The sequence below is a fragment of the Glandiceps talaboti genome, chromosome 2 (genome assembly GCF_964340395.1).
Source record: "Glandiceps talaboti chromosome 2, keGlaTala1.1, whole genome shotgun sequence".
Lineage (NCBI taxonomy): Eukaryota > Metazoa > Hemichordata > Enteropneusta > Spengelidae > Glandiceps > Glandiceps talaboti.
The window spans coordinates 18496331-18515072 of record NC_135550.1 but is presented as its reverse complement, the minus strand read 5'-3'; the positions used below and the strand labels follow the sequence as shown (position 1 = coordinate 18515072).

General features: G+C 35.5%; 1 protein-coding gene across 1 annotated transcript; it reads right to left on the bottom strand.

Annotated features, from left to right (window-relative positions):
- Positions 1-306: 306 nt before the first annotated feature.
- LOC144453345 (prospero homeobox protein 1-like) lies at positions 307-18660 on the bottom strand. The gene is made up of 4 exons (XM_078144615.1): positions 18531-18660; positions 11012-12916; positions 10326-10636; positions 307-581 (listed from the first exon to the last, which is right to left on the bottom strand). The coding sequence occupies exons 2-4, from the start codon at positions 12693-12695 to the stop codon at positions 390-392; spliced, it is 2187 nt and encodes a 728-aa protein (XP_078000741.1). The 5' UTR covers positions 12696-12916; positions 18531-18660; the 3' UTR covers positions 307-389.
- Between the last annotated feature and the right edge of the window lie 82 nt (positions 18661-18742).

The window sequence follows — 18742 nt, the reverse complement described above, 5'->3', positions numbered from 1 at the left end:
GTTGCTTATCATGCTTTAAGCATTGACAAAGAATTGAACTATATAGTAAATAAATTAAGACATAAAACAAAAAACAAAAAAATCCAATCCTTGAATGACACACACACACACACACACACACCAACAAATACAATTATATATATATATATATATATATCTGTATATATATATACTGAGTGGAAGCAACACGAAAACATCAAAACGTTGTAACTTTCAAATTTAACAACATATTTTGAAACTAGATATTCTATGTGCGTAAACATCTAAAACATGCAAAAAAATAATTTTGTTACAAACGAAGGTCAATATATTCATTTAACAAGTTCACAATTGCAACACACAAATAGATTGTACCCAAGCCTGGTTTTCCAGAGCTCTGTATAATTACTCTAGCGTTCCAGTCTTTCTAACTCTTCTAGGCAGTCTGGCGATCGGAAGAACTCTGGTAAGGGGTCATCTAACTTGCTTATAATCTTGTAGATGGCCTTCTTCCAGGAAGCGTCAGTGTCTTTACCAGCTTTGATGGCGTTGAAGAATTCTATTAATGTCTTACGGCAGACTATTAGGAAGATGTCTTGTACCTGTTGGAAATGAAAAACACAGTTGAGTGGTCAGTTTACATGTAAACTTTTCAATACACAAATCACCATTTATTTTTTTTATTTTTTTGCAATCTATGTTTCATTTTTTTAAAATTTTTTAAAATTTTTTTTTTTTTTTTTTTTTTTTTTTTTTTTTTTTTTTAACACTGTGTTAGGGTTTTTTCATTTTAGCAATACCTTGTTTTTTTTCTTCAATTTTTTTGGTCACTATAGAAATTGCTTTCCGGCATTAAAACTATGAAATTACAACTGATCAGAAGTTAATGACACTTTTGTCAGAACGACCAAAATGCAAAAGTTGCCATATGAGTGTTTTCTAAGAAAAAGCGTGAGAAGTCCAAAACACATGATATGTAGATTAACACAGGAAATGACAATATATTGAATGACTATTTCTTACATGCTATCTTTGCATCATGATAAATTCGCTTTCAGTTGATTTTTGTAATTTGAGTCAACAGCTCGAAGATAAATTTGGACTGACCAAAATGTCTTCGCTTATATCCTAATGTACCAATCAGTTTCTTTATGCAGAAATATCATTTTACAAAATAAACTAGCATTTCCTGTCACAAAAATTTAATATTACTCTCTTAAGGTCTCAGATTACAATGTCAAACCATTTGCATAAAGATTACTTTATCACAGCATGAGATGTATCACCAAAAATCTTGTAAAAAAGCTCAATTCTATTTATATTCAAATATCATTAATGTTGGTTTTATAGTCGTACATAGTTGTTTTTATCTCTGGAGAGTGCTAGTATAAACATCGGCTAAAGAGCATTCAATTTCTGATGTGTGCATTAATTTATCTCTGTATGGAAAAATAATCTAACATAGTAATCTTTACACTAGATTTTCGACTGCACTGACTACTAATTTCAATCAAAGTACTACATCGTTACCCTAGATACATGATATGTGACAAAAACCGCATAACTGTGTTAGGCAAATATGAATTCTCGGGTACCTGCAATAGCTTTTTACCTCATGCTAGAAGGTCAAAATAGAACACGAAGGTTGACTTATTTTCACGTGTACCTATAGTAGTGCATGTGAAGCGTGTGGAGCGGAAGTTATGGTGTCGACCAAGAAATCGAGTGTTCGTTATTTTTATGATGCACCTAGGCAGTAATATTCTATTTCAGGTACTGAGAAAGTCAACATGTTTTTTTTCTAATCATGGAAATTGCTAGATATCAGGACATTAACGGAACACTAACACCCCCACCCCCATCCCCCACCCCCACCCCTCTCCTCTACTAGTGTAGGTAAATAATGATGGAGTACAAGATAAAAATAGGAAGGAATAATTTTGCAAGATACAAAGCAGCTGGGTTTGTAAATATAGTGCAATATTATTAAAAAAGACGTGATGCAGAATTCTGAGAAAACATAATATGATTATTGATATGCTGCCCTGTTTATTTATACCTCAATTATTAAAAGCGACAGAAAAATACCAACTCGAAATCTTTTTTGTCAAATCATGTATCAAAATATTCCAGGTCGCTATATTTTTTCCAGTGGGAAATTGAAATTTAGACAAGAATATCTAGTGTTGTGAATATGTAAATTAGATACATTATATTGCAATGAATTTCTGATTGCTGAGATATTAATAGAAGTGATGGTCTTCAATGTAATACAGTAAGGCCTTCCAGTTTCAGGATGAAATTACCTCACTAGAAAACCTGACTTACACAACACAGTTGAAATCACTACTACAAGCAGTAAATTTTTGATGAAGTGACTTTCAACAACACTAAATATCTGCTATGAAATGGAATCTAAAATCACTTATATTGGCCATAGTAGCAAAATTTCTGTATGGCAAAGGAAGTTTAAAAAAAAAAGAAAAAAAGGTCATCTCTGTTTTGTGTTACTCATACTCTCGGAACCATTGAATATGAAAGAAGATATTGTTACAGAGTTAGGACTGTTTCCTGTGATCTTTGGTTTCTCAAATTGATACCAAATACAAACTGAAACATATTTTTCTTGTTAGGTACTTCCCCATGTAAACTACAGTATTCCCTGTGTAAATATAAACCACAAGGGTTTGTAACATAATTTTCTTGTTAGGTAAAAGCTACTTCCCCACGTAAACTATATAAATGGTATTCTCTTCATGTAAGTGTAAACTCAGACCACTCATTAGTAAACCACAGGGGCTTGTCTGTCAATTACTTAGTACACAATAAACAGCAAAGCTAAGGCTAACACATCAATCAAGTTGTAAAGCCAGTGACAGGGAAAGGTTGGCTAAGGACAGGTACAGCCCTCCTTAAAGACGTCTGTAAATCTCAACAGTCTGCCAGTCTGTCTAAACTACTTACAAGTGTTACGATACTAGTCAACATAAACGGCTCTGTTCTGAATTTATACCTCAGGTAAAACATTCAACCTGGGGGTCATAGGTTATTTAAAAAGCACACAGAATTGGAAGACATGTTATTTATCATTTTAATAGGCAATTAAGAGATCACCTGTATCCATGTGGAACTGTCCACACTGATACACAATCAGAGCCTACTTTGAATATCAAACTCTACAAATTTCATAACCTTTAACAAGTATTTATTAGGTTTTGGGCCAATTACATTTCACTGTAATTAACACATATTCTCATGTATTTGCAAATTTAGAATTGTTTCGACTTTCATAAAATGTGTTGTTTTTTAAAAAAGTTTTTACTGAATGTATTTTAGTCAGTGACTTCATTGGTATAGAGTTCTTGCCATTTTCACAAACTAGTAAAAAAAATAATTGATTTTACTACCTTCCAAGAAGGTAATCCAAAACCATAGTGGTAATAAAACTTCAAAACATTAGCTTTCACAGCCATCCGTTTTGAAAATGTACCTCTTGGGAACACATTTTATTCTTGGCAGGCAATGAAAAAGAGAGGCTGCATCATACAGAGAATTAGGAATTAATTGAATGTCTTTTCAAGTTTACTGTGAAAAGTCCACATGTTAGAAAACTTGGAGCAGTACAAACTCTTCTAGATTGCTAACTAAGTCTTGCGATCCCCAGGGAGCGTTCTTCATCTGCTCTTGGCTGCCGAGATCAGCTGGTTGGCTTGTCGTCTTGTGTATTTCTTAAGCTTTTACAAGGCACTCTCTTAAGTGGACACATGTGTTGCAATGTCGTTCGATTCCTTTGGGGTTTTTAAGAAATATGAATTATTGAGAAGTGTCATCAGTCATAGGATGTCCTATATTTCCAGCATCATGCTACAACTACTACTAGCAGTAGAGTTGGAGTCAGCTGTGTTGAGCTCTGCAAAGTCTGAAATATGGCATGTTTTCATTTGTTTGGACCTTTTGCTCACAGGTTTATTCTATAACATGTCTACAACTAATGATACTTAATGTGGTCCTACAACCACACATTTAAGCATCACATATTAATACATATTCACAACCGAGCCTTCACTTGCATTTCACTGTAAAACCTAAAAGCCAATTTCTGATCCTAAATTTAACAGGTTTATTTTTAAAGCCAATTCCTGATTCAAATTGACAGCGCTGTTTTTCTGTCCCGTATTCACAAGTTTAATGCCGTTATGTTAACCCAATGTCATAGTATTCTTTCAAATCGACAACAGATCTCATGAAATGAACCAGGAGGATGTAACACAGAATTAGACATGACCACTCCATGACCACTTACGATCTGTTATGCCTGAATAGCTAAAACTGAGATGATAAAGAAGAAGTGTTTCCCTGGGTATTAGACACTGATATACTGTTATCAAACTTGATGAAGTCAAGCCTAATAGCACACTTGAGCCGCCAGCTGTTAAACTGACCTGTATTTGAAAGGAGTTTTGCTCGCCTTAGTGTATAAGTACATTTAAATGATTTGGAAGGAAAATCTATTGTTGATTCCTTAAAGAGTAATTTACCATATAAAAGAGAAGTAACAGTTACTGTACATTTCAAGCCTCAATATGTACACACTGTTTATAGTCTCAAAATCGAGGCAAGGCAAGGCTTAAATTTGGGTTGCCCTTTAACAGACAAGCATTGCTTTCCTCCCACCAAAGTGAAATGTGTACTTGATATTCACTTGAAATAAACATATTGACTTTTTTTTGGAAATTTTACTTTAATAACCAAATAATTTAAATTCCAAGTGAAATATTTCTAACCCTCTACTGCTTCTTACACAAAGACATATACTATTTTTAGTAACGATAAATTCCCACCCAAATATTAAAGTGAGTCATGACATAATCAATTTGCATGTGAAGAGGTGTATCAACTTCAAGCACTGTTTGTTTCACACTGAGGTGTGCTTGTTGTTAAATTTGTTCAACATGTGTTAATAAGGTGCTAATGAGAATATCAAACAGATTGACAACAAACTCATTCCAATCTAGTGTGTATACATGTAAACATAACTGTCTTGTTTTCCCACCATTTTGTGGTTGTCCCCTCACAAACCATATATATAACATATCTCTGAAAAACCTAGACTGGAGAGGAAGTCTTATCTGATGTAAATTTTCAGTATTGGTGCTAATCCTTCAAGTAGGTACAGTAAACTCTGACCGAACAACGCCTTGGCTTTTTATTATTTTTTTTCAAAGATAAGATTCCCGCTATCAACAAAACACCAATAAACAAACCAAAGCAGAAGTCGGTGCCCTCAATAGGAAGGCAAAGGCAAATAGGTCTCGGACTGACTGCACTCAAAAGGTGTGGCCAACCCCATACCACTTGGAGCAAGTCTCCAGAGATGTGAACTGATAACACACACACACATAGAAATGAAACAGGAAGTCACAAACAGTTTTTAAATCATCTTAATACCGCTACGGATCAGTCTACTATACTGACAAAAAAAACTCAATTTGAAATAGCCATGACGATAATAGTTCATGACATTACAGATTTTACGCTACAATAATTTACTTATTAAAATACTTTATTAAAATATCTAAACCTAATGATTAAAAGGGGAGGGAAGATTGAGTATATCCCCATAAGACTGGCAAACAATGCGGGTACAGTTAGCATCAAACGGCTAAAAAGGCTACAAGGTGTTTAGATATAGTGTCTCTTGTTATCTTTTCAACCTATCGGTTAATCTCATTAGCAACAGAACATATTATCATACCAAAGATAATGGTACCTAGGCTGCACACACTCAACAAATAGACACACTTTGGGGGTAAGACTCTAGCTTGTCATATTAACATGATAAATAGATCTTCCCATTTTGCTGGATAGCCTGCACAGCTGTTGTACATGTACACAATTTGCATGGCATAAAAAAACAGGTCTTTATCTACAATTGGGTGTCAAGGCCACGATGGCTCTACAATGGTAACAGGTGGTACAAGATCCCCCCCTCCTGTAAGATGTACCAGAACAATACACAATTCAAAACAATACATCTATCATTTTCTGAATTTCATTAATATTTTCCATTATCAAAGAATCACCATAATTATAGATTTGACCTTTCACATCAATAATTTCTTATTTTTAGAATTTCTTACAAAATGAAATCACATTGTTAATATTCATTATCTTATGTGACAGGCAGTTTTTCTGGGACTGAAAGCAAAACAAAATGGCGTGCGTTAAAGCTGCAACTTGAAACAATTTTTTTTTTTGCCTGCCAAGTTAAAAGGACAGAATTAAAATTTGATTCTTGAAATGTTCACAGGATGTGAATCATCAAATTAATTCTGGCAAGTCTTAATTATTTCCCTAACCATAAAGTTATCTATCAATTCTAAGATGGTGTTAATTATTTCCTGGTGGCATATATCAAACAAAAACTTCTGTAGCGGAGAGGTCGAAGGCAAGCCATCTGAATTATAAGGGTTTGTCTGACTGCATGATGTCCTCATGTCTCATTATAGCAGAAAACATTACTGATGTGTTTCAATTTCCTGGTTATCAATGAACACGACAAGGATACCATTTCTTGGCGCAGTCTACGCACCTACTAAATCGCCCCAAACACAATTGAGCCAATTTCATCACTCCACAACGAGCTTGAAGAGAATCCGATGAAACGTTTGGAAATTACATTTTGTGTCATCTCAGCTAGAGACAGCCAATTTTGGTTTAATGACTAGTGGTCTTTTACTTCATATTGTGAAAATGAAGAGCAAACACGATACCCCTACGGCTAAAATTCAATTATCTTTTCAAGTCTTGTATTCTTTGTCTCTGCGAGAGGCATTCTCGATATCCTGAGATGGTGGTAGTTATATGCTGTTATTACATTGGAAATTGGTTTTAAAAAACGGTGAATAGATTTAAGGATTGAGCGATTTCCTACAAAACTAAGTACCAACAGAAAATAAAAAATGAAATTACTATCTTTCCTTTTATTTTTTCCTCCAAATCGCGTCTTCAGTTCCTTGTGAGAAAATCAACGCAGACTATTATCCTTGTTTTGTATAACAAAGATGTGTGGGGAAAACCCACCTAATCTAGCATACCAAACAACCTGTTGTTAGAATGAGCGAGGGCTATTATGGACGTGACCTCAGAAGAAAAGCAATGATCACTGTTGTTACTATTGATGAATACCTAAACATCTCCAGAATTGTCAATCCCCATCATACTTGTCTTTGATGGCAGGAAAATAATTCAAGTCTTTTCATTCCTCATTAAAGAATATAGCAATTGTGGAGAGATTCGCAATTCTCTGTGTGTATTCATAGGAGACATTGTCGCCCCTAAAAAAAACATCTACAAAAGCAACAAGCATCTTTTTATTCATTTTCCATCACGCACGACTTAGCCATACGCTTTACAGCTGTTGTGTTGACCTTTTCTATTTAAATTTACATGTAGGCTCCATTAAATTCCTTACTCTACTACACAATATGCTTCCCTCGTTTCTTTTTAGTGTCATTCGAAGAATTTACTGACAAAAAATAAAATACTTTCATAACATGGTGCATGCTTTTAAAACTAACTTTACAGAAAGCAAGACAATATTCAAAATCAGCCTTCAAAACAATTGATGCTGGCATGAAGCTCAGTTTAACATTATTCTCTCTTTTCATTCTCTTTCAAGAACAAGGTTCGCATGTTTTTAGAGGTTTTCATTTCAATTCCTTTTCTGGACAACAAGCTCTTCACAGCAGGAGCTGTATTCACATATCCATTAAAAAACATGATTGATTGAGAAGAAATTTGTAAAGGCATTAAATGATTTCTGACAGGGGATGAAAACCTTGCTGGGTGAAAATTACTTTTCAATAACAAAATCCTTCATTGAAATTAAAATGAGTGAAAGTGTATACCACGACATGTTACAACTGGTCTCGACTTGTACACAATTTTTTTCCCCTACAAAGAAAAGTATTGAATGTTTACCATACATATGATTGACATTCAAATTGTATTTAATTGTCGATTCTACACGACCACAGCACAATCTGGTTCTTGCCTTTGTTATGGATTTTTTTGTCTACTTGAAGGATTTATTAGACTCAGTATAAAGGAAATGCCTTTTCAATTTTACAGACTAGTTCAAATACTGCTATTTAACTCAAGTGCCACGTAACCCCCAACTAAAAATTGAGACTCTAATGTTCTCAGAGCATGGTTTTGATTATATCACACCCTCTCACAACACTTAAAAACAATTACTTTTAAAATCTACATTACTATTTTAAGGTTCACGATCAAATTGATGGCATGACACTGATCAATGTACACAGTAAAATTTATAGATTTTTTTCATTTTTTTTAAGGATATCATCAGTACCCAAGTCCTTGTCAAATGACAACAAAAGAAACTTATTTTTATAATGGATTGCTTTGCTACAAGTATAATATTTGAAAAGGACGAATAAAAAATAAACATGTCGGGGTGGGGGATTTTATTTCAGTCTGTGAAGTAAAAATGAGAGTAAACATTGGCTACTACCAGCAATACATAGAGTCACACTACCACCTGGTGCACTGAGTACACCTCACTTTACAAAGCAATTTTTTTTTTTGTATTTACCAAGAAGGACAAGAATTCAATATAAAAGCTCTTGCTAAAACATTTGATATCAAGCATGTGTTTAAACATCAAATATAGCCACAGGGGTATCCAACTTCAAACTATTTATCATCTGGTCTGACCATAAAAATTGAATTATTTAATCTTTTTCCAATCTTTCATGGGATTCGAGAGTAGTAAATAAACCAATTTGTTATCTTTTCATTTTTTAATAATGTGGAATTGTTATTTTCAAAGATGACAATATCGTTGATATTAAAGTATAGTTTTCACTTGATTAAAAACAGCTTTGCAGAAATAATCATATTAAAAAACTGACTGTGTGGCCAGTCGTGGGGAAAAGTCTGTGAGTACTTACACGTTAGCACAGGTTACAAAATGTGGCTGTTAAGTACTGTGGACACGGTTCAATCTTTTAATTCACTTAGACATTTATTTTGTTGATGTATTTATAGTGGTTATAACCTAGACAGTGGTGTTCTTTTTTGGTTTGTTTTACTAATAGCTCCAGTTTCGTCATCTATTTTCATAGTGTGATCTCTCTCCTTACAGCCAATTCATTTTTGCAAACATTTAATTGATCACTACCATTTGTCCCTACCAGTACTTATACACAACTTTCACTGTTGAAGCAATCATTTTCTAAATTAAACAAGTCTTTGTAGAACACACAGTCCTCCTCAAATACTTTTACTTCTATGTGACTGAATGGTGACATGATTATAAGAAATCGGTGGCGACAAATAAATAAGACAAAGTGTCTGTGATAATGCAGGAAATTGCTTAATTCCGATAACTGAACCTGAAGGTCCAGGTCAAGGCCAAAGGTCAATGTCTCAAAAGAAAGTTTAAACCTCGCAATATAGGGATAGATACTTAAATTTGGTCTCTATGTATTAACGTTTATTGAGATAAGTGGTCATGGTTGTTCACTACAAATATGGCTGCCAGTGAGTAAAAAGTGATATGAGCATGGCAAAAGTAATGCATGTGTATGTTTATCTTGTGCTGTATTACCTATAGACAAGATCTAAAAGAAATTGGCCATACATAATTGCTACAAAGTGTCTGTAATATGCCAGTAATGGGCTAATCTTGATGGTCTACCCTGTAGGTCAAGGTCAAGGTCAAAGGTCAATGTCTCCAAAAGATAGCTTGCATCTAATAATATGGGGTAGACACTTGAATGAAGAGATGGCCACCATGTGATCAAATTTGCATAATAATAAAAAAAAAGTGGCAGGAATATATCCCATATGATGTCCCTTTGCACAGGTTTCAAAGAAATCAGACATTGCATACCTGAGAAATGATGTATTACAGACAGACGCACAGAGCCCATTGTAATAGTACCCCCCCATCAGGGGACTAAAAATTTATACAGATGCCTGTTTTAATATTTACTTGAATACTGTATGTCAAAACACATTTAAAACTAACACACCCACAGTGTATTTATCAGAAAATTGCAAAGGCTTGTCAAAAATATGATTTGATTTAAGTCCTGTAAACTGTCTTTTGAGTTTTTTATAAATTCTTTTGTGAATTAATTTCACACATAACTAATTGGACATTGTTCTACTAACTAATGACAAACTTGCAACAAATGTTGAGAAATTGACATGGCGCTGTCTCACGAAAGGGTCATTAAAGATGTATTGTGTAGCTATTTTTAAACAGAAATTAATATCCCTTTTTATACAAAAGAGTTAAATTTCCAACTTACCTCGAATTCATTACTCTTATTGTAATGCAGGTTGAGTACTTTAAAGAGCTCGCAGTCACGGGAAACATTCAACATCTCAGGATTCTTCACGCCTTCACTTAGAGATTGCCTTGCGAACTTCTCCATTTGGATGTAGTAGAACTCACGGAAGTTACTAAACCATTTGATGAGTTGCGCAGTGTTGTGTCGGTTGAACTTGACATCGGGGAAGTGTTGCTTTAAGACAGTTGAGCTGGGGTAGCGTGCATAGAAGAACATCAACTTGGCTTTCTTGAGATGAGCTGGAGTCAATGTCGTGCTGAGGCAGTGAGCTAGTTAAGGGAAACAATTCATAAAACAAACACTTTTTTTTTCTGAGCTAGCCAAATAAAGCTCTTTCCATTATTAAAAAAAAAGTCGTGTGAAATAAGAAATTCAAATTTTATTCATTATCATATTCTGAAGCATATTTATGAGCACTTTCCACAATGAAAGTATAAAAGATAAAACATTAAATTTATGACCTTGTATTCAGTTAATATTAGTCAACAGCAAACAACAATAATTGGTACAGTAGAGTAACAATTTCTTATTTACGATCAATTACATCTGGTAATGGCCTGTAAACTTGTTAAAATGATAAATGAAATATCTTTTGAAATCTAAGATTAGTGATAATAATAGTTCATATAAAAAGGATATGGCACCACCAGAGGTGAAGCTGGAAACATCCATACTATAGTCATGGCTTCTTGGGCTTGACTCGGCCAATGGTTCTGGTTTGAGTAGGGACAGAGGTAGACCTTCTGGTTGTGCATGAGCTAAGTCACGATGGTTGAGTCCTTGTAGTGGGTGTCTGGAATCACCTGCAAGCAATGCAGCAGACTGACTATGTAGCATGGTATTCATGGGAACGCTACTGTAGATTGCACCCATGCTCATCTCTGGATTTCCTGCACTGTCAGAAATAGGCACAGCCATGTGAGGGAGTAAGGAGTACTGGAGACTTGGGTTGGGAATGGCTACTGAGGTTGGCAAGGTTGCAGGCACTGCAGGTTCAAATTCATGATGAGGTTGAGATTCAATTCTTGGTGTATTTTCTCGGGATGGTCTGTCACGGTTCTTGTGTGGTACCACCAGTGGTATGGCTTCAGTCTGTTCAGACTGATACATGGAGTCTTGATGGATAGTGGGGGAGACCCTGGGGTATTGTGGATGAGGTGGTGATCGATTCATTCGACTCATGTACACTTGACTATGATTTTCATGAGCTATGGTTAAATTACAGGCTTCATCTTGAGGAGAAGGGGAGGAAGCCTGGCTGGCATTATACTGCTGCTCACTGACAAACTTCTTGACCACTGAATCAACTACTTCAGTTACAGCAGATGTGAGTTCATTCTTTAAAACATCAGAGAACCGTTCCTGTTCCCCTCCATTTACTATTGCATCTTCAGCTTTAGATTGCACATTGTCGTCATTATTACACATTTTTGGGGGTTTCCCAGATGTATGTTGGTGGCGAAAGTCTTTGTTAGATTTTGAATTACTCTGACTTCCCTTCTTCAACTTCCCACCATCACTGTCAAGAGCTTCTTCCATTTCAGAATCAGTTTCTTCATTATCATAGAGTTCAAAGTACTTGTGTTGTAGTGTGTTCAAATGGTCCTGCAGCTGTGTCAGGAGTTGTTTCAGTTGTCGTTTCTCTTCCTTTCGGCCTCCTTCTTTTTTGTCTTCCTGTACAAATACTCTCTGAGGTTGAGGTGCGTTTTGTTTGCGTTTTTGTCGCCTGGTCTCATTTCCCTGATTATTTTTACCATCACTGCCAAGTTGAGAAGGTGACTGCCTCATACTGGTCACAATGTTCTCTACTCTGGCACGTTTTGCCATTACACTCTCTTCAGGTTTCTCATTATTGCCACTTTGATTTCCATTGCACTTGTCTTCAGATTTGGAAGCTCCATTCATGACTGAATCTTCAGTATCATCACTGTCTGCCTGAGATCGGGACATTTCTTCACCATTTTCCTTGTTGTCTAGGTTTACATCATCTTCAACTTGACAATCGGTAAGATCTTCTGAGTTTGGGTAGCCAACCCCATTTTCACTTTGACCTCCACACTCTTCTGGTTCACCGTTATGTTTTGATTTATTTAACATGGAAGCACTCAAAGAGTCGTCACCATTCAATCTGTCTCCATCCCCATTCACACCCTCTTGATTATTGCTGGGTTTAAGGAGTCTCCTTAGGACTTGGTTACTATCAGTCACTCCATTACCATTCACCATTCTTGCCAGTGTTTGACTTTGTCCGTATGTATTTCGTGGTAGTCCTGTGTCTACTCGACGCCTCTTAGACTGCCGAAGAGAAAAATCCTCTACCTCAGCCATCTTTTCTCTGCTTGGCAGTTATCCTCCCCAGCTGTGCCTAATGCTATCTCCAGTACAATGCTTGAGCTTATACCACTTGAACGCACACAGTTTTCCACTTCCTGGTTTCTATTCTGTCTTTCCTTTCAAATTTTGTTGTTTTTCAGCGATCTCGACCCCCACTATCTGTTGTTTATCCTGTTCACTTTCAACTTCTTCCTGACCTTAAGTTACAAGCTTATCTGTTCATCAAAAAAAAAAAATTGAGACAAAAAAAAATGTGTCAATAAGACCAACACGAGTGTGACCCCTCTAGCAAATATTCATAATATTAACAGCAAAGCCCATCTAGCATAATGTCTCAATATTCTTTGACGCAAGGCAACATCTGTGCCACAAATATGAGTATGCTTCAGTGAGTCAGGTCTTAGAATGTGCTACCAGCAGAAATGAAGAACACGTTGTGAGGCTGTTATGCACATACAACCACTCTGAATGAAAGCGATAGTGTCCCCGCTACACATACACATATTAATTATAATGCTAAGACTGTAATAGCTCCATATTTGCAATATTACCATCAGTGGGTGATCCCTCATTTTCTTTCCTAAGGAAATGTAGTTTAAATGCCTTGCTATTTAATGGTTGGCATTTAAATTCAATTGCTATATTAACAAATTTCACCATCTACCACAGCCTGCATTTTGACGATCATTGTAAGAGAGCTGTGTCATAAAGGAGCAATATGTACACAAAAGAAATATTATTTCGGCAGAAAAAAAAAAGAAGTAGAAAAAAGAAAGGGCAGTGGGCATGCATACTAATCCATGCTTGCAGCATATGGTCTCTTCAATAAAAAGCCTAAGAGCTTCATTTCACCTTCTTACCGGTCATTCATCACACACACAAAGAACTCCACGAATATTTTTCCACAGAATGTCTCCTTGAATACAACCTGCTACCAACACAGTAGGGGAGACAGGAGGTAGAAATACTGTAGTGTATGTGTAGGTTTGGGTATATAGCCTGAAGATTAATCACACACTCACACACACACACACATCGGAATATAACAAGCTGACAATATTGTATTCACCAATAAAGAAATCCTTCCAGATATAGCATGTAAATTACATTAATTAGCATAACAATAGCTGATGCCATCTTAGAATTAAGACAGCTTAATAGCGGGCCTGATGGTCACATCGTTCCGTCATGTGACTATGTTGACAGATGACGAAAACGGTGAGTGAGTGGAGGTCAGAGCAATTGTAATATTACTGCTTATTAGCTATCTTCATTTTCAGCTACAATATTTACACGACATATCTCTTATTTATTTCTGTCTCTTAATCACAACGAAAATTATCTCATTAAAAAAACAAACAATCAAAGCAATTTTTGACGTCGAATTAAAGTGAAGAAATAATTTAGAATATTTTTTTTTTCAAATAAACGGTACTACAAAGGTACTCCTTACAACCCAGCAGTATATCACAATTTAAATATACACAGGAGTTTTCATGCTGATGCCTTCTCTAGGCAGAAAATATGTACAGACATAAATGTCAACATTGTATATTTTCAATATAAATCTGTATGATAAGGAGTGTTTAAAAGATGTTGTTGAAACTGTATATGGGTCAGTATTAGTTACTCTGAAATTGATATCGTCTTCAGGAACTGAAACTACGTAAATAATATGTCAAGAATATTAAAAAATTCCAAGTACAACAACAACCATAATCCAATCCAATCTCTGCACCACATATAAAAGAACAACATGTTTTCACTTTTGTGTTCTGCCCGGCCATATTTCCCCAACAATATTTCAAGTTGCCATAAGACTCCACCCTCTTAATCGCACTCCCTTTTTTGTGCTATTGAAAAAATGAAATACTTGATTATACTACAGTGAATAATAGACTCTGCTATTTACGGTGACATAAAAGGGCCTCAGTTTTCTTCTTTCACAAAAGAACATAATTAATACTCTCGGCCATTACTTAGATTATATAATAGCTTCATCAAGACACCTAGCACAGCACAGACAAGTATTTTTTAACCTCGGTTTTTCTCTTTATAGTATTCATTACTAGTAGCAGAGCTGTATTTTCCTTTACTCTAGGTTTTATTTAATCTTGCCATCCAATCCTTACAAGTTGCTATTTGATGTTCTGTGTACATGAGGCAATTATTTGTTAAAAGTGTGTACTTTTTAAGTTATTCAATTTGAATATGTTCTCTCACTGCAATTATCATATAATTATATGTAACTGCATGTCACAGCCGTAGTAAAGCCATTGTTTTGGCTATTGTACTCTGCAGTCACACATGTCTCATCCCATGCCGCCTTTGTTGCTTTTTAAACATTTTCTTCAAGAGCTATATTAATGAAGCACGGTACATAATTTTTTTTTTCAAGGTTGTTCTTACAATTAGTGCATTCACCCCTCGCTATACTGTTCATAATTTTAATTCAAAAGACATAATAAACAATGGATTTATTTTCTGCATTACTTCAATTATAAAGGTCCTTTTGTGTTACTCGGCCATTTTTCTTAAAGATTTAGTATCTTTGAAAAACAGCAAGCCTTCCTTTTCCTCCGCATGATATTCATTTTTCACTGAGGCTTTTATATAATTAAAGCCAATCTCATTTGATTTGATTACAAATTTTCATCTCAAGAAAGTTGTAATGAAATCATTAAAGCACTATTCTACAGCCCGATGTAATTAGACATTTGAGTAGAGTTTCCGCTGTACATAGCCTCCAGCCTAAAGATACCATTAAACAAAAAAATTTATATTTATCTGACCAGATATTCCTTCACTTCCAATAACATTATCTAATTTTTTTTCATTAATTTTTCCAGGAGGCTTGTACTATTTGCTTCAAAATAAAATTCTCTTGCTTGAAATATAAAGTGTTTTCTCAGACATGCTCTAGCATGGCGTCACACGAACGAATAAAAATGGTGGAAATTTCCATATTGTTTGTGATGGTACCATCATGTTATCTTTGCAACAAAGAGATAAGTTGTAACCTTGGAGTATCAAGACAGTCATCTTTAAGGTGTATGCCTGGAGAACATAGTATGTGTCCTTCAAATTTTGTCTTTATCTGAACCTTCACACCACACCCATTGGCATGACATTGACCAAACCTCAAACTTAGGCGTTTATACATCTTTTTTTTTTGTCATCTTAGAATAATTACAAGGATATCAAAACGCTGTGAACCAAAAATGTTTACAAAATGCCCTTAATTCACAATCCTGGTTCAATGCTCCTAAATGTTGACAAGTATCCTAATCTTCATTAACATGAAGCAATTAATCAATTAATTCAGTCACTAATCTGTAAATTTGATACAAACGTAAAGAGACAAAACAAGTAAGCACAAGAGACAGAATAAGAATATCACGTACGCACAATCCACCTTTTCTAGTTTCCACGGACTTTGTACAATGTCTCATAGCCGTGCAAGGAACAGACAGTCACGGTACACAACAAACATACTTATCCTCATCATACATACTTGATAGCTTTTTTCAGATCCGTATTCTACAGTATATAAATTGTGTGAATTTGAATGCTGAGATACTACCATTTCTTGATATGTTACACTACAGGGAAAGGAAAAGTGTAACAGGACACTCATTACCTTGACAAATGTCTCATTTGTAAAAACTCTCCGAGTGATCAACTGCATTCAAATAGGTCCTGCTTTCTGAAGCCAGAGTCTACGATGTCACGCGGCGTTTGATTGAACTTTACTCTAGACAAATTATCAATTTCTGAAGGCACGGTGTGCCTGGTTTCTGAAGAATCTTGCTAACATGGTAAATTATTAATAAAGACAGTACCACAGAGTGCAACCAATCTCAAGGATATCAATAGTGACGGCATTGTATCTTTAAACTTTGAATTTCACAATTACACTAAAAACTGAAAGGATGGCTAGGGGCAAGACAACCACTTAAAGTGTTCGTCACCTTGACTCACAACTTAACTTAGTCACAAAGTATTAAAGACAAGATGACATCACAATATGTGGTTGCCTCAGAGACTGTGTCACACATTACTAACTTGAACTCCTAATTTGCTTTGGAAAAATATTTAGAATATCGATCTCTGAGAATGTCAGGCTGAAATGCAAACAAGAGATCGCCTGAGAAGACACAAGAGTGTGTGCCACACTGAAGATGATACGAACTGAAGATGAACTTTGTACAGGGAAATGATACAATTGAAGATCACCAACATTTATCAGTGTGATCCTTAAGGAGAGAGGGCAAATGGTGACACGGTACAGGCAAACACTTAGTGTTTACTCGATAGGCTAAATGATTGAACTAAGCCAACTATATCTCTCATCATAGTCAACAGAAGACTTGATAAATACTGACTTCATTTTATGACAAGAAACAAGACAGACTGTTAAATATATACACCTCCATACAAGACAGTCCAATTAATTGTCCTCAATCCTCTCTTCAAACACTATTACCCTCTATTGTCTCCTATGCAGTGTTGATTGACAAAACAATCAAGACTAAATGTACTAAGAAAGCTGATAAAGTGCCATGGCAATTCCCCCTTTATATTCTGAAATTAAATATTTCCGCCTCCATGGAAGAAATCCTGAGCCTAGAAAAATGATACTATTTCCTTTTGTTGTCTCCACTTTTAATTACATTCTCAGGCTTCCCATCTGTCCTCATCTCTTTGCTGTCTCTGTGCCTTCAAAGGAACTAATCAGGCATGATACCAAGTATTCATTTTACTTCTTCAATCTATATGCTTATAAAATTGTTAAGATTTTCTCCGTCAGAAAAGAACCTACACCATAATTTCACACCCATATATATCACACATGTAGGAGTTTAAGATGAACTTTCAAAACCGGATTCGTATTTTCAGTGAAATTCAATAACGTCGGTTTCACTCTTGTAACAACACGAGACGCTGTTTTATGGTTAAAAGCAAGTCGTCCATTCAATGGACACGTTTACCGTCGAACACTACACGATTCTCACACACAACCTTGGCAGTAAATTTTTCTTCGATTAAAAGGGCAAATACATGTAAATAAATAACTGACATAAACATATAAACGACCTTCTTAATTTCGTTAATTGGGATGACAAACAACGAATGTTGATCTTTTGTTCCCTTAATCATCATCTCGCACAGTGTCTACTCCAGGGTCCGAGAATTATCCCTATGCTACGTAGCTTACAGTCGCATATTGACCACCAAACAGCAACGTTCTACACTATGTACATGCATCGCGATAGAACGCAATGATGGCAAAGAACGAACTACGAAGAAAGCTGCGAGGAAAAGACGGCATCATAAAAGGAGATCAAATCAATATTCAATCACAAATTGCATGCAATCTAACATTAACAAAAGATCCGATTTACACAAAAGAAAATATCGAATATTACACAAAGAGCGAAATCTTTTCTATTCAATCTCCACGTAGCTCCCTCCGTGGGGCAAATTGTCGCTTCCGGGTTCTCTGTGCACGATCGAGCTCCTAAGGCGCAGGATTTGCACGGAAAATTGCTCAAGAACCTAGATTTATCGGTGTTTCTAAAATATGGAACATATACCGAAAGCGAAAAAGGTAAATCGTAACTAATATGAAAATATTACCTTCATAAAATGTCGACATGTAGCAGACACACAGCAGACAAAGGAAACACTGCCAGTGGAAGTCTAAGACACGTAACGAAACCGCTGCAAGTAATAGCGATATAACGCTAATTTGGCACCGTGAAATATTTTACAAAAATATGGATAATAAGCGACGGCATTTTTGGTATCAAAAATTAAGTAACTTACCGTTATTTTTGCATTTTATGGAAGAAATCGCAGGTGAAAATGTAAAGACCTGCCGAAGAAACACCAAGAAGCCCTACTAACATTCTGTACGCATGTTCATAATTCAGGCTCTTTCCAAAGAGAAACCTCTGTCTATCGCCGTGTTACCTGAAATGCATTATAAACCCCTTGAACGAGGAGCTTCAAATAAAAATCACGCATGCGTATAATGT